This window comes from Bombina bombina, chromosome 5 (genome assembly GCF_027579735.1).
Source record: "Bombina bombina isolate aBomBom1 chromosome 5, aBomBom1.pri, whole genome shotgun sequence".
Classification (NCBI taxonomy): Eukaryota; Metazoa; Chordata; class Amphibia; order Anura; family Bombinatoridae; genus Bombina; species Bombina bombina.
Window position 1 is genome coordinate 406,172,720 of NC_069503.1, and position 23,398 is coordinate 406,196,117.

General features: G+C 37.1%; 1 protein-coding gene across 6 annotated transcripts in view; it reads right to left on the reverse strand.

The window, feature by feature from the left end:
- Nucleotides 1-23,398, reverse strand: part of SLC4A7 (solute carrier family 4 member 7) — a 558,274-nt gene that overhangs the window by 338,806 nt on the left and 196,070 nt on the right. The window contains exon 1 of one of the 6 annotated variants that reach the window (XM_053714240.1): nucleotides 17,086-17,205. The exons of the other annotated variants lie outside the window; for them this stretch is intronic. Within the exon in view, the coding sequence (XP_053570215.1) occupies nucleotides 17,086-17,121 (36 nt within the window). The 5' untranslated portion in view covers nucleotides 17,122-17,205. Of the gene's footprint in view, nucleotides 1-17,085; nucleotides 17,206-23,398 lie in introns of those variants that run through there. 6 annotated transcript variants of the gene reach the window in all.

Genomic DNA, 23,398 nt, shown 5'->3' on the forward strand with positions numbered 1-23,398 from the left:
TCCGCTAGTTGAGGCCATGCCTGGAGCGTGTTGAATATCGCTCTCAGTTCCAAAATGTTTATCGGGAGAAGAGACTCTTCCCGAGACCATAGGCCCTGAGCTTTCAGGGAGTCCCAGACCGCACCCCAGCCTAACAGACTGGAATCGGTCGTGACAATGATCCACTCTGGTCTGCGGAAGCACATTCCCTGAGACAGGTGATCCTGAGACAACCACCAGAGAAGATAATCTCTGGTTTTCTGGTCCATTTGTATCTAAGGAGACAATCTGCATAATCCCCATTCCAGTTTGAGCATGCACAGCTGCAATGGTCTGAGATGAATTCTGGCAAAGGGAACAACGTCCATTGCCGCAACCATTAACCCGATTACCTCCATGCACTGAGCCACAGAAGGCCGAGGAACAGAATGAAGAACTCGGCAAGTAGTTAAAAGTTTTAACTTCCTGACCTCCGTCAGAAATATTTTCATTTCTACCGAGTCTATTAGCGTTCCCAGGAAGGGAACCCTTGTGAGCGGGGACAGAGAACTTTTTTCGATGTTCACCTTCCACCTGTGAGACCTTAGAAAGGCCAGAACTATTTCTGTATGAGCCTTGGCTCTTTGAAAAGACGAAGCCTGAATTAATATGTCGTTCAGATAAGGTGCCACTGCAATGCCCCGCGGTCTTAGTACCGCTAGAATGGACCCTAGCACCTTTGTGAAAATTCTTGTCCAGAAAGGCGAACCTTAGGAACTGATGGTGATCTTTGTGGATAGGAATATGTAGGTACGCATCCTTTAAATCCACGGTAGTCATATATTGATCTTCCTGGATCAATGGTAAGATTGTCCGAATGGTTTCCATTTTGAATGATGGAACTCTGAGGAATTTGTTTAGAATTTTTAAATCCAGGATTGGCCTGAAAGTTCCTTCCTTTTTGGGAACTACAAACAGGTTTGAGTAAAAACCCAGTCCTTGCTCTGCAGTTGGAACTGGGTGTAACACTCCCATCTTTAGAAGATCTTCTACACAGCGTAAGAACGCCTGTTTCTTTGTCTGGTCTGAAGACAAACGAGAAATGTGGAACCTTCCCCTTGGGGGAGAGTCTTTGAATTCTAGAAGATACCCTTGAGCAACAATTTCTAATGCCCAGGGATCTGAAACATCTCTTGCCCAAGCCTGAGCAAAGAGAGAAAGTCTGCCGCCTACTAGATCCGGTCCCGGAGCGGGGGCTACCCTTTCATGCTGTCTTGGTAGCAGCAGCAGGCTTCTTGGCCTGTTTACCCTTGTTCCAGCCCTGCAAAGGCTTTCATGTTGCTTTGGGCTGGGAAACGTTACCCTCTTGCTTTGCGGTTGCAGAGGTTGAAGCAGGTCCGCTCCTGAAGTTGCGAAAGGAGCACAAATTAGCCTTGTTTTAAGCTTTAAAAGGTCTATCTTGTGGAAGGGCATGGCCCTTTCCCCCAGTGATATCTAAAATAATTTATTTCAACTGTGGCTCGAATAGGGTCTTCCCCTTGAAAGGAATATTAAGTAATTTTGTTTTGGACGACACGTCAGCCGACCATGATTTGAGCCAGAGCGCTCTTCACGCCACAATGGCAAAACCAGAATTTTTCGCCGCTAATTTAGTTAATTGTAAAGCGCCATTTGTAATGAAAGAATTAACCAGCTTTAGAGCATGAATTCTATCCATGACTTCGTCATATGAAGTCTCCCTCTGGAGCGACTCCTCCAGCGCCTCAACCAAAAAGCCGCTGCAGTAGTTACAGGAATAATGCAGGCAATTGGTTGAAGAAGGATACCTTGTTGAACAAATATTTTCTTTAGTAACCCTTCTAATTTGTTATCCATAGGATCTTTGAAAACACAACTGTCTTCTATTGGTATAATTGTGCGCTTAGCTAGTGTTGAAACTGCTCCCTCTACCTTAGGGACCGCCTGCCACACGTCCCGCCTGGGGTCAGTTATGGGGAACATTTTCTTAAAGATAGGGGGGGGGGGACAAAAGGTACGCCTGGTCTCTCCCACTCCCTAGTCACAATATCCGCCACCCTCTTAGGGATCGGAAACGCATCAGTGTATACAGGGACTTCTAAAAACTTGTCCATTTTACACAATTTTTCTGGGACCAGCATAGGGTCACAATCATCCAGCGTAGCTAAAACCTCCTTAAGCAGTACGCGGAGGTGTTCCAGCTTAAATTTAAACGCTAAGAAATCTGATTCTGCCCGCTGAGAAATTTTACCTGCGTCACAAATTTCTCCCTCAGACAGTACATCCCTCACCGCCACGTCAGAGGGTTGTGAGGGTACAACAGATAAATTATCCAAAACTTCTGATTGCTCATCCTCTGTTCTTAAAACTGAGCGATCACGCTTTTTAGGAAAAACAGGCAGTTTGGATAGAAATGCTGCAAGGGAATTATCCATGACTGCTGCTAATTGTTGCAATGTAATAGGGGCCAATGTGCTAGAGGTACTAGGCATCACTTGCGCGGGCGTAACTGGTGTCGACACATGGGGAGAGGAAGGAGGGCTATCCTCATTACCTTCCGTTAAAGAATCATCTTGGGCCACATTTTTAAGTGTCACTGCATGGTCTTTAAAATGTTTGGATATGTTAGCACACTTTAAACACAAATGTAAAGGGGGGACCGCCATGGCTTTTAAACACATAGAACAAGGTCTATCTGTAGGCTCAGACATGTTAAACAGACTTAGACAGCACTCAAATACAGTAAAAACAGAATTTATGTTTACCTGATAAATTACTTTCTCCAACGGTGTGTCCGGTCCACGGCGTCATCCTTACTTGTGGGATATTCTCCTCCCCAACAGGAAATGGCAAAGAGCCCAGCAAAGCTGGTCACATGATCCCTCCTAGGCTCCGCCTACCCCAGTCATTCGACCGACGTTAAGGAGGAATATTTGCATAGGAGAAACCATATGTTACCGTGGTGACTGTAGTTAAAGAAAATAAATTATCAGACCTGATTAAAAAAAAACCAGGGCGGGCCGTGGACCGGACACACCGTTGGAGAAAGTAATTTATCAGGTAAACATAAATTCTGTTTTCTCCAACATAGGTGTGTCCGGTCCACGGCGTCATCCTTACTTGTGGGAACCAATACCAAAGCTTTAGGACACGGATGAAGGGAGGGAGCAAATCAGGTCACCTAAATGGAAGGCACCACGGCTTGCAAAACCTTTCTCCCAAAAATAGCCTCGAAAGAAGCAAAAGTATCAAATTTGTAAAATTTAGAAAAAGTGTGCAGTGAAGACCAAGTCGCTGCCTTACATATCTGATCAACAGAAGCCTCGTTCTTGAAGGCCCATGTGGAAGCCACAGCCCTAGTGGAGTGAGCTGTGATTCTTTCAGGAGGCTGCCGTCCGGCAGTCTCATAAGCCAATCGGATAATGCTTTTAATCCAGAAGGAGAGAGAGGTAGAAGTTGCTTTTTGACCTCTCCGTTTACCAGAATAAACAACAAACAAAGACAAAGTTTGTCTGAAATCCTTAGTAGCTGCTAAGTAAAATTTGAGAGCACGAACTACATCCAAGTTGTGCAACAAACGTTCCTTCTTTGAAACTGGATTAGGACACAAAGAAGGCACAACTATCTCCTGGTTAATGTTTTTGTTAGAAACAACTTTTGGAAGAAAACCAGGTTTAGTACGCAAAACCACCTTATCTGCATGGAACACCAGATAAGGAGAAGAACACTGCAGAGCAGATAATTCTGAAACTCTTCTAGCAGAAGAAATTGCAACCAAAAACAAAACTTTCCAAGATAATAACTTAATATCAACGGAATGTAAGGGTTCAAACGGAACCCCCTAAAGAACTGAAAGAACTAGGTTGAGACTCCAAGGAGGAGTCAAAATTTTGTAAACAGGCTTGATTCTAACCAGAGCCTGAACAAAGGCTAGAACATCTGGCACAGCTGCCAGCTTTTTGTGAAGTAACACAGACAAGGCAGAAATCTGTCCTATCAAGGAACTTGCAGATAATCCTTTTTCCAATCCTTCTCGAAGGAAGGATAGACTCTTAGGAATCTTAACCTTGTCCCAAGGGAATCTAGCAGATTCACACCAACAGATATACCAAATTATGTGGTAATTTTTCTGGTTACAGGCTTTCAGGCCTGAACAAGAGTATTAATAACAGAATCTGAGAACCCTCGCTTTGATAAGATCAAGCGTTCAATCTCCAAGCAGTCAGCTGGAGTGGGTCGAACGGACCTAGAACAAGAAGGTCTCGTCTCAAAAGGTAGCTTCCATGGTGGAGCCGATGACATATTCACCAGATCTGCATACCAAGTCCTGCGTGGCCACGCAGGAGCTATCAAAATCACCGACGCCCTCTCCTGATTGATCCTGGCTACCCGCCTGGGGATGAGAGGAAACGGCGGGAACACATAAGCTAGTTTGAAGGTCCAAGGTGCTACTAGTGCATCCACTAGAGCCGCCTTGGGATCCCTGGATCTGTACCCGTAGTAAGGAACTCTGAAGTTCTGACGAGAGGCCATCAGATCCATGTCTGGAATGCCCCACGGTTAAGTGACTTGGGCAAAGATTTCCGGATGGAGTTCCCACTCCCCCGGATGCAATGTCTGACGACTCAGAAAATCCGCTTCCCAATTTTCCACTCCTGGGATGTGGATAGCAGACAGGTGGCAGGAGTGAGACTCCGCCCATAGAATGATTTTGGTCACTTCTTCCATCGCTAGGGAACTCCTTGTTCCCCCCTGATGGTTGATGTATGAACTTGGCCCTCGCTAGCTGAGGCCAAGCTTTGAGAGCATTGAATATCGCTCTCAGTTCCAGAATATTTATCGGTAGAAGAGATTCTACCCGAGACCAAAGACCCTGAGCTTTCAGGGATCCCCAGACCGCGCCCCAGCCCATCAGACTGGCGTCGGTCGTGACAATGACCCACTCTGGTCTGCGGAAGGTCATCCCTTGTGACAGGTTGTCCAGGGACAGCCACCAACGGAATGAGTCTCTGGTCCTCTGATTTACTTGTATCTTCGGAGACAAGTCTGAATAGTCCCCATTCCACTGACTGAGCATGAACAGTTGTAATGGTCTTAGATGAATGCGCACAAAAGGAACTATGTCCATTGCCGCTACCATCAAACCTATCACTTCCATGCACTGCGCTATGGAAGGAAGAGGAACGGAATGAAGTATCCAACAAGAGTCTAGAAGTTTTGTTTTTCTGGCTTCTGTCAGAAAAATCCTCATTTCTAAGGAGTCTATTATAGTTCCCAAGAAGGGAACCCTCGTAGACGGAGATAGAGAACTCTTTTCCACGTTCACTTTCCATCCGTGAGATCTGAGAAAGGCCAGGACAATGTCCGTGTGAGCCTTTACTTGAGGAAGGGACGACGCTCGAATCAGAATGTCGTCCAAGTAAGGTACTACAGCAATGCCCCTTGGTCTTAGCACCGCCAGAAGGGACCCTAGTACCTATGAGAAAATCCTAGGAGCAGTGGCTAATCCGAAAGAAAACGCCACGAACTGGAAATGCTTGTCCAGGAATTCAACCTTAGGAACCGATGATGTTCCTTGTGGATAGGAATATGTAGATACGCATCCTTGAAATCCACCTTGGTCATGAATTGACCTTCCTGGATGGAAGGAAGGAGTGTTCGAATGGTTTCCATCTTGAACGATGGAACCTTGAGAAACTTGTTCAAGATCTTGAGATCTAAGATTGGTCTGAACGTTCCCTCTTTTTTGGGAACTATGAACAGATTGGAGTAGAACCCCATCCCTTGTTCTCCTAATGGAACAGGATGAATCACTCCCATTTTTAGCAGGTCTTCTACCCAATGTAAGAATGCCTGTCTTCTTATGTGGTCTGAAGACAACTGAGACCTGTGGAACCTCCCCCTTGGAGGAAGCCCCTTGAACTCCAGAGAATAACCTTGGGAGACTATTTCTAGCGCCCAAGGATCCAGAACATCTCTTGCCCCAGCCTGAGCGAAGAGAGAGAGTCTGCCCCCCACCAGATCCGGTCCCGGATCGGGGGCCCGCATTTCATGCTGTCTTGGTAGCAGTGGCAGGTTTCCTGGCCTGCTTTCCTTTGTTCCAGCCTTGCCTAGGTCTCCAGGCTGGATTGGCTTGAGAAGTATTACCTTCCTGCTTAGAGGACGTAGCCCTTGGTGCTGATCCGTTTCTGCGAAAGGGACGAAACTTAGGTTTATTTTTGGTCTTGAAAAGACCTATCCTGAGGAAGGGCGTGGCCCTTGCCCCCAGTGATATCAGAGATAATCTCTTTCAAGTCAGGGCCAAAGAGTGTTTTCCCCTTGAAAGGAATGTCAAGCAATTTGTTCTTGGAAGACGCATCCGCTGCCCAAGATTTTAACCAAAGCGCTCTGCGCCACAATAGCAAACCCAGAATTTTTTCGCCGCTAACCTAGCCAATTGCAAGGTGGCGTCTAGGGTGAAAGAATTAGCCAATTTAAGAGCACGAATTCTGTCCATAATCTCCTCATAAGAAGAAGAATTACTAATAATCGCCTTTCCTAGCTCATCAAACTAGAAACACGCGGCTGCAGTGACAGGGACAATGCATGCAATTGGTTGTAGAAGGGAACCTTGCTGAACAAACATCTTTAGCAGACCTTCTAATTTTTTATCCATAGGATCTTGGAAAGCGCAACTATCTTCTATGGGTATAGTGGCGCGCTTGTGTAGAGTAGAAACCGCCCCCTCGACCTTGGGGACTGTCTGCCATCAGTCCTTTCTGGGGTCGACTATAGGAAAACAATTTTATAAATATGGGGGGAGGTACTAAAGGTATACCGGGCCTGTCCCATTCTTTACTAACAATGTACGCCACCCGCTTGGATATAGGAAAAGCTTCGGGGGGCCCCCTTTTCCATTTTACATAGTGGTTCTGGAATGACCAGATAATCACAATCATCCAAATTGGATAACACCTCCTTAAGCAGAGCGCGGAGATGTTCCAACTTAAATTTAAAAGTAATCACATCAGGTTCAGCTTGTTGAGAAATGTTTCCTGAATCTGAAATTTCTCCCTCAGACAAAACCTCCCTGGCCCCCTCAGACTGGTGTAGGGGCCCTTCAGAAACCATATCATCAGCGTTCTCATGCTCTACAGAATTTTCTAAAACAGAGCAGTCGCGCTTTCACTGATAAGTGGGCATATTGGCTAAAATGTTTTTGATAGAATTATCCATTACAGCCGTTAAATGTTGCATAGTAAGGAGTATTGGCGCACTAGATGTACTAGGGGCCTCCTGTATGGGCAAGACTGGTGTAGACGAAGGAGGGGATGATGCAGTACCATGCTTACTCCCCTCACTTGAGGAATCATCTTGGGCATCATTTTTACTAAATTTTTTTATGACATAAAATACATATAGTTAAATGAGAAGGAACCTTGGTTTCCCCACAGTCAGAACACAATCTATCTGGTAGTTCAGACTGTTAAGCAGGCATAAACTTGATAACAAAGCACAAAAAACGTTTTAAAATAAAACTGTTACTGTCACTTTAAATTTTAAACTAAACACACTTTATTACTGCAATTGCGAAAAAGTATGAAGGAATTGTTCAAAATTCACCAAAATTTCACCACAGTGTCTTAAAGCCTTAAAAGTATTGCACACCAAATTTGGAAGCTTTAACCCTTAAAATAACGGAACCGGAGCCGTTTTTATATTTAACCCCTTTACAGTCCCTGGAATCTGCTTTGCTGAGACCCAACCAAGCCCAAAGGGGAATACGATACCAAATGATGCCTTCAGAAAGACTTTTCTATGTATCAGAGCTCCACACACATGCAGCTGCATGCCATGCTGTCCTCAAAAACAAGTGCGCCATACCGGCGCGAAAATGAGGCTCTGACTATGATTAGGGAAAGCCCCTAAAGAATAAGGTGTCAAAAACAGTGCCTGCCGATATAATCATATCAAAATACCCAGAATAAATGATTCCTCAAGGCTAAATATGTGTTAATAAAGAATCGATTTAGCCCAGAAAAAGTCTACAGTCTTAATAAGCCCTTGTGAAGCCCTTATTTACTATCTTAATAAACATGGCTTACCGGATCCCATAGGGAAAATGACAGCTTCCAGCATTACATCGTCTTGTTAGAATGTGTCATACCTCAAGCAGTAAGAGACTGCACACTGTTCCCCCAACTGAAGTTAATTGCTCTCAACAGTCCTGTGTGGAACAGCCATGGATTTTAGTTACGGTGCTAAAATCATTTTCCTCATACAAACAGAAATCTTCATCTCTTTTCTGTTTCTGAGTAAATAGTACATACCAGCACTATTTTAAAATAACAAACTCTTGATTGAATAATAAAAACTACAGTTAAACACTAAAAAACTCTAAGCCATCTCCGTGGAGATGTTGCCTGTACAACGGCAAAGAGAATGACTGGGGTAGGCGGAGCCTAGGAGGGATCATGTGACCAGCTTTGCTGGGCTCTTTGCCATTTCCTGTTGGGGAGGAGAATATCCCACAAGTAAGGATGACGCCGTGGACCGGACACACCTATGTTGGAGAAATACAATTTTTGAAAAAACAGTACTGTGCCTTTAAATAATAAAAAGTGCATACTTTTTTACTAAACCTCCAAAAATCATCCAATCTTTATGAAATTTTTACCATATGATCCTAATGCTTTGAAATGATTGCACAGTAAATTTCAAGTCAATTAACCCCCTACTGCCCAAACCGGAGCAAATTAACCATGCCACAGCCTTTGCTGTGGTCCTACCTTCCTTGGGGATTAGTTTTGATTGAAAATAAGCCTCTCTGAAGTCCTCAAGTAATCTTTGGACCCTTCACATGTATCTGCATGAAGCCGTTTGTAAAATCAACTGCGCAACTGAGGCGCGAAATTCAGGTCCCCTCCATCTTCCCTTAGGAGTTTGTGGGGCCTTCCCAAGCCAAAATAGGTGTCTAAATATATGCCATGCGGAATAAAACCCCAAAAAGTGTTTTAAATGCAATATAAAACTTGTATAATGTCAGATTATCTTAAAAAATAATCGATTGCCCCTTAACAGTGTCCACCAGTGTATTGAGCCCTTTCAATAAGCCTTCCTTCTATACTAAGTCTCAGAATATGGCTTACCTTCCCGCATGGGGATTCTGTCAGTCTTCCAGCATTACTAAGTCTTGACTAGAAAATATTGACTGAACATACCTTATAGCAGTTAAGCCTGCAAACTGTTCCCCCCAACTGAAGTTCTCTGGTACTCAACAGTCCTGCGTGGGAACACCAATGGATTTTAGTTACAAGGTGCTAAAATCATATTCCTCTCAGCAGAAATCTTCATCATTTTCTGCCTCAGAGTAAATAGTACAAACCGGCACTATTTTAAAATAACAAACTTTTGATTGAAGAAATAAAAAACTACAAACTAACACCACATTCCCTTTACACTCCCGTGGAGATGCTACTTGTTAGAGCGGCAAAGAGAATGACTGGGGGGGGGGGAGCCTGAGGGGAGCTATATGGACAGCTCTGCTGTGTGCTCTCTTTGCCACTTCCTGTAGGAACTGAGAATATTCCACAAGTAAGGATGAATCCGTGGACTGGATACACCAATGTAAGAGAAATAACAGATAAGTAGGATTTCCCCAACTACTTACTGAATTAGTATGCTGCTATCTCACAATCAATTACATTTACTATGAAACTGAACAAGAATGACGTTTATCTCCCCCCTCAACAGGATTTCACGCTTGTTCAAAGTTAACCCTGATCAGATCTATCTTTCCCTCTAGAGAAGCCAGCTCTAGTTTGATATATTTTGACTCTGCCTAAACTGGTTGGCTTTTCAAGTGAGAATATTATTATAGTTTAATCCTCAATCATTTTTAGCTTTAAAAATGTATTTTTGTCAGCTGCCTTCTTTTAAAACAGCTTCCAGTGGATATCAGTACGTGGATTCTCTTACAGGGAAAATAAAAGGTATCATACTGTGTGCCTAGAACTCTAGCCCCCACTGTGAATTGTCCTTTGTAACATGAAGGTTTGTTATATTTTATAAACCTCTCTATATAATATACATAATAACATTAACGTTGTGACAATTACTGTAACTATTAAAAAGCACAGAACAGAAAATAAAGGTACACTGTAAAGGGTTATATAAAATGTATTATATGTATTTTATTTTCCATTGAGTGTCAATAGGGTTTTGGTGTTGAACTTATCGTTAGCAATTTGTCCTTGGGGGATGTCTGCACAAATCTATATTTCCAGCGAGCTGCATTTTTTTAAAGGAATAGTCTAGTCCAGGGGTTGAGTTACAAAACATCTGGGAGCCGAAGGTTGCTGACCCCTGGTCTAGTCAAAATTAAACTTTCATGATTCAGATAGAGCATGCAATTTTAAGCAACTTTCTAATTTACTCTCATAATCAATTTTTCTTCGATCTCTTGGCATCTTTATTTTAAAAAGCTTAGTAGCCGGCACATTTTTGGTTTAGCACATGGGTAGTACTTCCTGATTGGTGGCTACATTTAGACACCAATCAGAAAGTGCAACCCAGGTGCTGGACCAAAAATGGGCCGGCTTTTAAGCTTAGATTCCGGCTTTTTAAAATAAAGATAGCAATAGAACAAAGAAAATTTGATAATAGGAGTAAATTAGAAAGTTGCTTAAAATCGCATGCTCTGTCTGAATCATGAAAGTTTAATCTTGACTAGACTATTCCTTTAATGAAATTTCTTTTACGTGTTTTTCATTTTTCAAATGTGTCATTTTATTATATATATATATATATATATATATATATATATATATATATATATATATACATACACACACATACATATTTGTATTAATATTCCTTTAATACCCATCATTTAAATAAACAAAGGGTTGACAAATCGCAGGAGCCAGGCTCCTAAATGTAACTTCTGACTACTAAATGTTCTGATAATTCTACAGTTATACATAATATATATTCCCCTGATTCTAGCGTATCAGTGATCAAACTCATTTTATTTAAAATGTTTAACCTCAGGAGCAAACGTACCACTCCACTTCTAGAATCAACAAATGGAAGTCATGGCTCAAACCTTTTCACTATTTACAGTGCTATCTGAATTTTTCAAGTCACATTGTTAAAAAGGTTTAGATTACTTCTGTAACAAAAACATTTGTACAAAATAATTTTATTTATTCTAGTCATGTTTTCAATATAACTCCAGAGGGATAAAACTAGGTGCTCAATTCATCTGCCATGGTTTGGGGTGGAACATGGAAAAAAAGGAGAATTTCCCCAGGGTGAATCTTTAAATCTAACACATACACATCTTCAGAAGATCATTATAACATAAGCACACAGGATACTTTCGGTCTCAACTACTATACTGCAATAAAAGGCTACCTTGAAAAAAAAACATTGTTTAAAAAAGCACATTTTTCCTGAATTACCCATGGTTCCATGTGAACTCAATTCACTATGTGGCCAAAAGCATGCGGACACCTGATCATCACATATATATGAGTTTGTTGGACATCCCATTCAACAACTATGAGCATTAATATGGAGTCCCCCCACACACACATTTGTGGCTATAAAAGCTGCAACTCTTTAGGGAAGGTTTTCCACAAAATTTTAGATTGTGTCTGTGGAAATTTGTAACTATTCAGACAAAAGAGCATTTGTGAGGTCAGGCACTGCTGTTGTACAAGGTCTGGCTCGCAATTAGTATCCAATTTCATCCCAAAGGTGTTTCATGCGGTAAGGGCTCTGTACAGGCCATTTGAGTTCCTCCACACCAAACTTTGTCAAACTGTCCTCATGAACCTTGCACTGTGCACAGGGAAGCACTCAATTTTCTAACACGTGTTTGTATCCTGCAACATTAAGATGACCTTTCACTGCATAAATTTCACTAACTGACTTGTGATAATGGTGGCAAGCTCTTAAAGGACTAGTAAACACAGTAGATTTGCATAATCAACAAATGCAAGATAACAAGACAATACAATAGCATTTACTCTGACTTTCAAATGAGTAGTAGATTATTTTCTAACACATTTCAAAGTTATGTATATTTCCACTCCCCCTGTACCATGTGATAGCAATCGGCCAATCACAAATGCATATACGTATAGTTCTTGCACATGCTCAGTAGGAGCTGGTGACTCAAAAAAGTGTATAATATAAAATACTGTGCACATTTTTTTGAATGGAAGTAAATTGGAATGTTGTATAAAATTACATGCTCTGTCTGAATCATGAAAATTTAATAAAACCTGAGAATGACCCATTGTATGGCCAATGTTTGTCTATGGAGATCTCGTGTCTATGTGCTGGATTTCGTGCACCTCTTAACACTTGGTGTGGGTGAAATATCCAAACTCAATAAGTGGCTATATAGTATATATCTTATATGTTTTACTGTGACCAATCTGATGCTTTACATGAATAGGCTCCTTCACTGACCTAAGCAATCACTGGGTAACAATTAGCAATGTAAAACTGCAGCATATTTAAGTATGCCGGGAGCATTCCAGCATCTGGGGGGGGGGGTTTAAATTAAACAACACAAGAAGTAAAAAAAAATTGCAATATGCATTCCATACTATTTTCTCATTATGAAAGATTTAAGCTTTTCTATATTGTTATATATGGATTTAATATATCCAGTATTCTGAAAGCCAGAAGGTTTCTTATCCTGCAAAGTCATGTTTACATAGTTTTATATTTAAAGGGACATGAACCCTAATTTTTTTTCTATCATGATTCAGATAAAGCATTTGATTTTTAAACAACTTTCCAGTTTACTTCTATTATATAATTGGTTTTGTTCTCTTGGTATGCTTTGTTGAAAAGGATACATAGGCTCAGGAGCTGCTGATTGTTGGCTGCACATATGTCTCCTCTTATTGGTTCAATCAATGCGTTCAGCTAGCACCCAGTATTTCAACAGAGGATACCAAGAGAATGATGCAAATTTAATAATAAAAGTAAATTGGAAAGTTATTTGATATTGTTGTATCTGAACCATGAAATCATTAAACATTTTAATAATGTGCATTGTTGCTTCTTCAACAAAAGGTATCAAATTTATGAAGCTAATTAAAGTGAAAGTAAATCCTAGCGTTTTACAAACGCTAGGATTTACTATTGAAACAAATAAAGGGGACTTTCATTTATGAAGTATAAGATATTTCATGTAGAAAGCCCCTTTATTTGTTTTAACTGATCGCCGGATTTACAGCACGGCTATTTGCTAAGAGGTGAAAACGTCACCTCTTACTCTTAGCAAAAATATTTTTTAGCCGTATGCTGCTGTAGCAGCTAAAAACGGTGATCAGTTAAAACAAATAAAGGAGCTTTCTACATAAAGTATCATATACTTCATGAATGAAAGTCCCCTTTATTAGTTTCAAAAGTCAATCCTAGAGTTTGTTAAACGCTAGGATTTACTTTCACTTTAAATAATAGAGAATACAATTTTAAACCACTTTTCAATTTACTTCTATCTCAATAATGAAAGTAAAATTTTGAGTTTCATGTCCCTTTAATAACTAAAGTATTTTTATATTTCATAGATACACTAACTATGCCAAACATACTAAACTAAGCATATACTTAAAGGGACACTGAACTTTTTTCTTTCATGATTTAGATAGAGCATGAAATTGTAATCAACTTTCTAATTTACTCCTATTATAATTTTTTCTCCGTTCTCTTGCTATCTTTATTTTAAAAGCAGGAATCTTAGCAGCCAGACCATTTTAGGTTCTGCACCATGGATAGCGCTTGCATATTGGAGGCTTACATTTACCCACCAATAAGCAAGCATAACCCAGGTTCTCAACCAAAAATGGGCTGGCTCCTATGCATCATATTCCTGCTTTTTAAATAAGGATAGCAAGAGAACAAAGAAAAATTGATAATATGAGTAAATTAGAAAGTTGCTAAAAATTGCATGCTCTATCTGAATGATGAAAGAAAAAAAATTGGGTTTAGTGTCCCTTTAATATTTTGCTTCACAAAAATAAATACATAAATAAAGAATTAAATTACAGAATCATTTTAAGAGGCTCAGATGTTTAATGCATTTTTTATTTAGACGTAACAAAGAGGTGGTTTCTAGAACCTTTTTTTTTCTATTAATAAATAATGTATACATGAAGACGTGTACGTTAGTGTGTAGGAAGACAGGATTTACCTTGCTCCACCCAATACATAAACAACCACAAACTAAGTACTCCCATATGTAGCATGACAGATTTAGTTCACTAAAACTATGAGTAATTCATAGGCCACTCCCCAGTTCCATTTAGTTAACAAGTGGTAGATTATTTCATTGGCTACAACATTTGCCACTTGTGAAGCTCATAAATTGTGTACACACACAAGAAAATTCCTGTTATGTAAATATATACTAGATAGATTCATGACCCAGATGGTGGACCACTTTGTTGAAATGGACTACATACTTGTTTTAAAAAATTATATATATTTATATATATATATATATATATATATATATATATATATATATATATATATATATATATATATACATATATATATATATACATATATACATACATACATACATATATACACACACACAGTAAATATATATATATATATATACACACACACATACATACATACATACACACAGTATACACATATTTATATATATATATATATATATATATATATATATATATATATATATATATATATATATATATATACTGTATATATATATATATATATATATATATATATATATATATATATATATATATATATATATATATACACACACACACACACACACACACACATATATATATATATATATATATACACACACACACACATAGCCCTCAGTTTACGCCAGGGTTAGGTTCCAGAAGGAATGGTTGTAAATCAAAACCATTGTAAATTGAAACCCAGTTTATAATGTAAGTCAATGGGAAGTGAGGGAGTTAGGTTCCAGGTCCCTCTCAAAATTGGCATAAGTAACACCTAATGCATTATTTTTAAAGCTTTGAAATGAAGACTTTAAATGCTAAACAGCATTATAAACCTGATAAAATAATCACACAACACAGAATATATAATTAAACTAAGTTAAATGAACAAAAACATATGCTAAACAGCATTATAAACCTAATAAAATAATCACACAACACAGACTTTACTTGCATTTTTCTGCAAACAGTTCTTTCCAATCTGGACTGATTTATAGACAGGAAGATCTTGTTCCTTTGCAAGCTGCTCGATAGCTCAGGTCTGGTTAAACTGGTTAATTTCAACTTGCTTGGCTTGCATATCTTTGCTGCAACACAAGCGGACAGCTCCACCTACTGGCTATTTTAATCAATGCACTGCTTCTCAATGTTTTTCAATAGCAGTCACATGACTGAAAAAAAGGTTGTTATTCTGAAATGGTGCAAATTGAACCGTTGTAAACCGAGGGCCACCTGTGTGTGTGTGTGTGTGTGTATATATATATATATATATATATATATATATATATATATATATATATATATATATATACATACACACACACACACACATCCCTGTAAACCCATATATATATATATATATATATATATATATATATATATATATATATATATATATATATATATATATATATATATATATATATATATATATATATATATATATAGACAATTATTGATGGGGGGGGTTAAGACAGCAGAATGGTGATAGATGGATAGCTTTAATGAATGGATATAAAAATGTGAGGAGGGGGAAAGGGGACACAAGTTGTCCTCTTTTTTTCCTTCTATCCCTCTCTTTTCCTGTTTTTTTTTTCTTTGTTTTAAGTTTTGTTTTGTTCTACTTGATCTTGTTTACATTCAGAAAAACGCCAACAATAGGCACGAATGGAACATTAGCTAATGTCTTTATGAGGGTTAAATATTTAACGTATTCAAAAATATTTTGTCTCTCTTTTATGTTACATTTTGTGAAGCTTTATTTTTTTTTTTTTCTTGTCTCTGTAATACTGTATTAAGTATTAAGGTTTGCAGATGCTGTTAACCCGTTTTGTGTTCTATTATGTTATTTTGCCCTGTACTATTGTGCCTCTTGTTTGGCTACAAATAAAAAAGTTAAAAAAAATATTAAAAAAAAATATTACTATAGTATTGATTTTGCTGTTCATTTGAATGTAGGTATTAATGCGCTATAGGGCTTAGTTCTCTGATGTAGGGTGCAATTATTTTAAGAGAAGAACAATCCAAAATACAAATAAATAATACAAAATAGATATCACGTTATATACATCTTATCTCTGTACTACAAAATACTATTTACCATAATAGAAAAACTTTTCCATAAATCACAATAAAAACCATATGCTGCAACCTCAAGTTAATATACAGGGATTATAACACAATTCTCAGCTGTAGCTTTAATTTACAAATAAATCTGTTCTGCATTGTGTATGCTACATTAAAGTCTGTAATACAAACTGTGTGATACTGCAATAGTTAACCAACAATGTTTATATAGACTGCGTCAATGGGGGACATCACAGGCACCTAGCACCTACGACAGCCAGACAGCACAGAGCTATAAACTGATTACATCGAAGTACAAAAGCCTCTTAGCATAAACCAAGAATGGATTAGTGTCATTTTGTAGCACTTTTAAATGATAAAGGCAGTTTATCGTTCGATTGTATTTTGCTTTTTTCTTCCTGCTGAAAATAATTAGTTAAAAATGAAGAAAAGGCAGCAGAATATTATTTAAATATCATAATATAAGTATGTTCCATATCAGTTTCAGACCTGGCAATATGAGCACGTTCTGTTGGTACTTCTGTATTTTATAGTTAATTTGCGACAAGTAAATATTATGATTCTAGATATCTGTATGCACCCAGCATTGCTTCCAATGGTCTGATTGTGTCTCCTTTTAAAGAATAACCATGCAAAGCATTCCCCGTCTCTAGCAGATGTATTGCAGCAGACGAACGAAGGATAAGAGGCATTATAATAAGGTCATACAAATAGCCTATATATTGAAAAGCATACATTTAATTGCTGTTCTGAAGAAGTGACAAATCAGAGAATTACTCACAGCTATCATCTCTCTGCGTGGATGGCTTTGTTCCATGTTGATTGCCTAAGTACAGAGCATGTCCTTGACTAAGGCAGTGTAATGCAATACACCCCGTGCACATCTCTGTGCTAGAGTACGTGACTGTTTTATGACTGTGCTCTTACGGAGATGAACACTTCAGCTCCCAGCCAATCAGTGCAGCCAGCAGTCATATATTCTGCATCACACAACTGAAGATTTGGGGAACATGGCAGACTTTCAATTCAAACTTCTGCATATACCAAAAAAGGACTGAGTGATATGGGACTTTGCTCTTTCCATCCAGAAATCAGTACAAGTTTAAAATAGATTTGAACCAATGATTATTTTTGTACTTGTTTTTGTTAAGTTTTGGAGAAAGCAAAACATATATATATTGCTGTTTGCGAAAGCAAAAAATTGCTCTGGCAACAAGCAGCTGATATTTATTAAATTATAAAAGTGTCATTTTTAGGTTTTCTACAGCATACTAATAATCAAAAATATAACTATATAGTAATATTAAAAGTTTTAAAGTTATTCAAACAAACTTAACATTCTGACTGCTATAAGTTTTGCCTAGCTTTAAAGATTTTCTCCGTTTTATATACATGAACCTCTTTGTTTGCTGAAATGTGAATTACACACACAGGGCAAAATGTATTAAGCCCCGAAAAATGCGCCTAAAAAGTCCCAAATATTTCCGTAATCGTTTACAGTGTGTGAAGTCAAAAATGTCGCCAGTATTTATAAAAATTCTAGAGACATTTTTCGAACAAAAGTTTTTTGCGCTGTCAAGTGAATGGCTGATCTAGTTTTCTTCTGAAAATATTTTCACTTTATTTATCAATTTTAAGTTTAGCCATTAGTAAATGGTTTTATTGTTTTTATTCTATTATAATAGAATACATTTACAATTTATCAAGATTGTTTGTAAGAATTTTATTTCTTATATATTATTAAAAGGACACTAAACCCACATTCTTTCTTTCATGATTAAGATAGAGCTTTCACTTTTAAGCAACTTTCTAATTTACTCCTATTATCAATTTTTCTAAGTTCCTTTGCTATCTTTATTTGAAAAGCAGGGATGTAATGCTTAGGAGCCAGCCAATTTAGCCAGCAAGCACTACCCAGAAAATTGAATTTTAATTCACCCTGTACTATATTGAAAACACATTATTAACACATTATTTGATGTTTTACTTTGTGAATTTAATGTATTTTTGAAAATATACACTCATTTCAAATCTGATGACTGCAACACACAACAGGGATGTTGGGTGCTATGAGGGTATCCTACACAGCAAAATTATATATTAAAAAAAAAAAAAAAAATCCTTTAATTTTAGTACTTTCTGCCAGTACTTAAGATGGTGGGGACAATTGTGGTGTGGGGGAGGGAAGAGAGCTGTTTGGGAGGAATCGGGGGGTGTGATGTGTCAGGTGGGAGGCTGATCTCTACACTTAAGCTGAAATTAACCTTGCAAGCTCCCTACAAGCTACCTAATTAACCCCTTCACTGCTAGACATAATACACATGTGATGCGCTGCGGCATTTAGCGGCCTTCTAATTACCAAAAGGCAACACCAAAGCCATATATGTCTGCTATTTCTGAACAAAGGGGATCCCAGAGAAGCTTTTACAACCATTTGTGCCATAAATGCACAAGCTGTAAATAATTTCAGTGAGAAACCTAAAATTTGTGAAAAAGTGAACATTTTTTTTTTTTTTTAATCGTATTTGGCAGTGAAATGGTGGCATAAAATATACCAAAATGGGCCTAAATCAATACTTTGGGTTGTCTACTACACTACAGCTAAAATTAACCCTACAAGCCATAATTGCACAAGCTGTTTGTAAATAATTTCAGTGAAAAAACCTGAAGTTTGTGAAAAAAATTGTGAAAAAGTGAACAATTTTTTTTATTTGATCGCATTTGGCGGTGAAATGGTGGCATGAAATATACCAAAATGGGCCTAGATCAATACTTTGGGTTGTCTACTACACTACAGCTAAAATTAACCCTACAAGCTCCCTAATTAACCCCTTCACTGCTGGGCATAATACATGTGTGTTGCGCAGCGGCACTTAGCAGCCTTCTAATTACCAAAAAGCAAACGCCAAAGCCATATAAGTCTGCTATTTCTGAACAAAGGGGATCCCAGAAAAGCATTTACAACCATTTTTGCCATAATTGCACAAGCTGTTTGTAAATAATTTCAATGAGAAACCTGAAGTTTGTGAAAAAAAATTGTGAAAAAGTGAACAATTTTTTTTATTTGATCGCATTTGGCTGTGAAATGGTGGCATGAAATATACCAAAATGGGCCTAGATCAATACTTTGGATTGTCTTCTAAAAAAAATATATACATGTCAAGGGATATTCAGGGATTCCTGACAGATATCAGGGTTCCAATGTAACTAGCACTCATTTTGACAAAAAAAGTGGTTTGGAAATAGAAAAGTGCTACTTGTATTTATTGCCCTATAACTTGCAAAAAATGCAAAGAACGTGTAAAAATTGGGTTTTTCTAAACTCAGGACAACATTTAGAAACTATTTAGCATGGGTGTTTTTTGGTGGTTGTAGATGTGTAAAATTTTGGGGGTCAAAGTAGAAAAAGTGTGGTTTTTTTCAATTTTTTTTCTCATATTTTATAATTGTTTTAATAGTAAATTATAAGATATGATGAATAATATAGAATGTTCATTTAATGGCGAGAAAAATAGTATATAATATGTGTGGGTACAGTAAATGAGTAAGAGAAAATTACAGCTAAACACAAACACAGCAGAAATGTAAAAATAGCCTTGGTCCCCAACGGTCAGAAAATGGAAAAGTGTTGTGTCCTTAAGGGGTTAAATTTGTGAATTTAATGAATTTTTTAAAATATACACTAAGTAAAACATCAAATAATGTGTTAATAATGTGCTTTTAATATAGTACAGGGTAAATTGAATTTTCAAATGACTGTCGTTTTTTTTCTGCATTTTCTGGGTAGTGTTTTTCGGAAATTGGGGTTGTACATAAAAATGTAAAATAAAATGAGCCTTTTTTAATAAACCAACATAAAAAGTTAGCTATAAAGCCACAGCATACAATGTTAGAGCCTTTTCTAATTAAGAGTTCAGCCACTTGTGCATGTCTACACAGCTGCTTATGCATCCTATGCGCATTTTCACTTGTGAATCAAACACATATACACGTGAAATCAAAAGATGAAGAATCTAACGCTTTTAAAAATGTATGATAGTTACTATTCTTTTTATTATTTTATGCATACTTGAATACAATCAATCTTGACCTTGATATCAATTTGCCAAACCTATATTTGTATTGCACACTTTATAAAAAAGGCTATATATTTTTATCATTTAATTATCACACGTTGGAACGTGACTGAAGCTGCAGCAATCTCTATCTGCTGAATTATAATTTTACTTGTAGCCCTTTTTAAATCTATTTTTTTAAGCTAGGCACTTACAATCTTTATTAGCAGTTTGTCTCTATATATAATACTTGGAATATATATATATATATATATATATATATATATATATATATATATATATATATATATATATATATTATTTTTTATTTATATAGTTAATTTATTATGTAGTCCACTCAGCTTGAGATTAACTGCTAACCAAGCCCCAATGTTTTAGATGTATACTGAAGTCTACAGATTCCTGTTTGTTTAATGGGTCTTTACATATGCAGGGGAGGGGGGTAGTGTCTGAACTTTATGCTATCTCAGCCCATTTCAGTTTCTAAAAGGTTTTATGCTAGATTTTTTGTATCCGTATCCGTGCATATTCTTCTTTATAGTAGTGTCCATTACTTGCAGTTATATGTAAATCGGTATATAAGGTCCCTTTAAGGCAGCTCATCGCAATAATACTGGGAATCCGAGGCAATATTGCGTGTGCTGTTATTGTCATAGAGAATTGCTCCAAAGGACTTTGAGACTACTAGTTGTCTATGTGGCATAAGTAAAAAACAATGCATGAGTGACAACTTAAAAAGTAAATAAAGAACCACAAAGCACACTATTGATGTTCTCTTCCCTTGTTGAACATGTTATGTATGCACAATCTAGTTTATTATTTTTCATCCAATCACAACAGTTTAATTTTCCACACTAATTCCAAAGAGTTGAAGATATCAAGGGGCCGATTTATCAAAGCGTTAATCTCGGTGCATTTGTTGGAGTCAATACGCTCGCCAGACATCGCTGCCGCGAATCCACATTATTTAAAAATTCTGTCAAAAACACATGCGTCAAGTACAGAGCGATGAGCATCGGGCTGTTGATAAATAAGAGTCATCGATGTCGCAGATATTCTGTTTTTTCTAACTTTATTTATATATTATTACTGTCCATAAACAAGCACATTTCTCTAAAGCTAATCTTTTATTTTTCATCTGTTAAAGGGACATAATAATAATAATACTCATGCTAAATCACTTGAAACTGATGCAGTATAACTGTAAAAATCTGACAGGAAAATATCATCTGAGCATCTCTATGTAAAAAAAAGAAGATATTTTACCTCACAATTTCCTCAGCTCGGCAGAGTAAGTTCTGTGTAAAAAGTTATACTTCACTTGTTGCTCAGCTGCGGGTAAAAAAAAATAAAAAAAAATGAAGAAATGAACAGCAGCCAATCAGCATGAGGTCATGAACTCTTTTACTGTGATCTCATGAGATTTCACTTAACTCATGAGATTTCATAGTAAACCTCCTTAAACTGAATAGAGAAATAAGATGAGTGTGCACGTAAGCTCACTCCCTTAGCTGTCCTGGGACAGACTTACTGATTTGCTGCTTAGAAGTCCTTTACAATGGGATGTGGCAACTGAGGAGCTTTTAAGGAAAAATATCTTTCTTTTTTACATAGAGATGTTCAGGTGATATATTCTAGTCAGCTTTTAACAGCTATGCTGCATCACTTTCAAGTGTTTCAACATTTTCTTAGATATAAAATCTAGCTATTTCTTGGACATTAAAGGGCCATGATACCCAAACAATAATATCATATAATTTTTTTGTTTCATTTATTTGTTACACCAAAAATATGATATATGATATTTTCACATAAATTAATGCGTATTTGTATTTCTAAAAATCTTGATACGACTATCTCATGTTTTTTTTTTCTTTTTTTAATGTCAGAAATCTTTTTTCCAAACAAGTCCCTAAATTTTATTTTGTTTTCAACAATGTTGTCTTTCATATCTGTGTTTATTTATACCACTATATGTATATAGTGTAAATATATTATTATTCTGAGGAAGAATAATTGTGAATATAACGTAATCAGGGTATCATAGGTATTTATTTGCAAACAATAAATATTTTAAGAGCTGGGTCAGTTGTCTCTCTGCACCTGGGTAACCCTTCCTGATTGCAGTGTAGTTTTAAACACCACCCCTACGCAGGTGTTATAAAATGGTCTAGCATATAAGATAACATTTCTTAAAACACTGAACATATCATGACAGTAAAGAGGTGATTTTAATTTCTGCTGTATCTGATTCATGACAGTTTAATGTTAGGTTGACTATCCCTTTGAGCTATCAGTTTAAGATAATATTGAATCAAACATCATTCGATTTTTAAAATCATTGTAAAAAATATTACACTGTGTGTCCTAATGTCATCATCTATTTTTAACTTTAATACTAATTTCACATATACATACTTTCAAAGTGCAATACACAATGTAACAAATGGCACTTACAAGTTCTGATGAGTGATCAATGACACAAGTATAGAGCAATCTGATTCGTTAGTGATGGTATAAAAAGTATTTTTAAATCAGATTGGCTGAAGTCATAAATCATGTGATTATGCATTTCCCAATCAAGAGTGGTGGAAAATTTCACTAGTTTGTGGGTTGTTTAGGAATTTTGAGTATTGTGTCCAATTTGGTGCGAAGTATTGCTTCAAATTTGGTGTGAGATGCAGTGGGATTACATGCGTTAAACATGGTGAAATTAGATTGATCAGTTAGCTATAGTATGTAATGTATTATTTCATTTCATTGTTATCCCTATATCTACTAGTCCTGCTGCCAGACAGACATTACCTGTCATTAAAACTACTTTTGAAATGAATCTGTCCCTTGAAATTACATGTGATCATAATATTATTATTTAACATATTATTTAGATACTGAACATGCGTCTTTGTTGTCTGTGTGATTTAGAAAGAGTATACAATTTTAACAACTTTCTAATTTACATAAATATGTAATAAGCTTCATTATCTTGCAGCATCTCACATAACCTTTCTGGGTTTT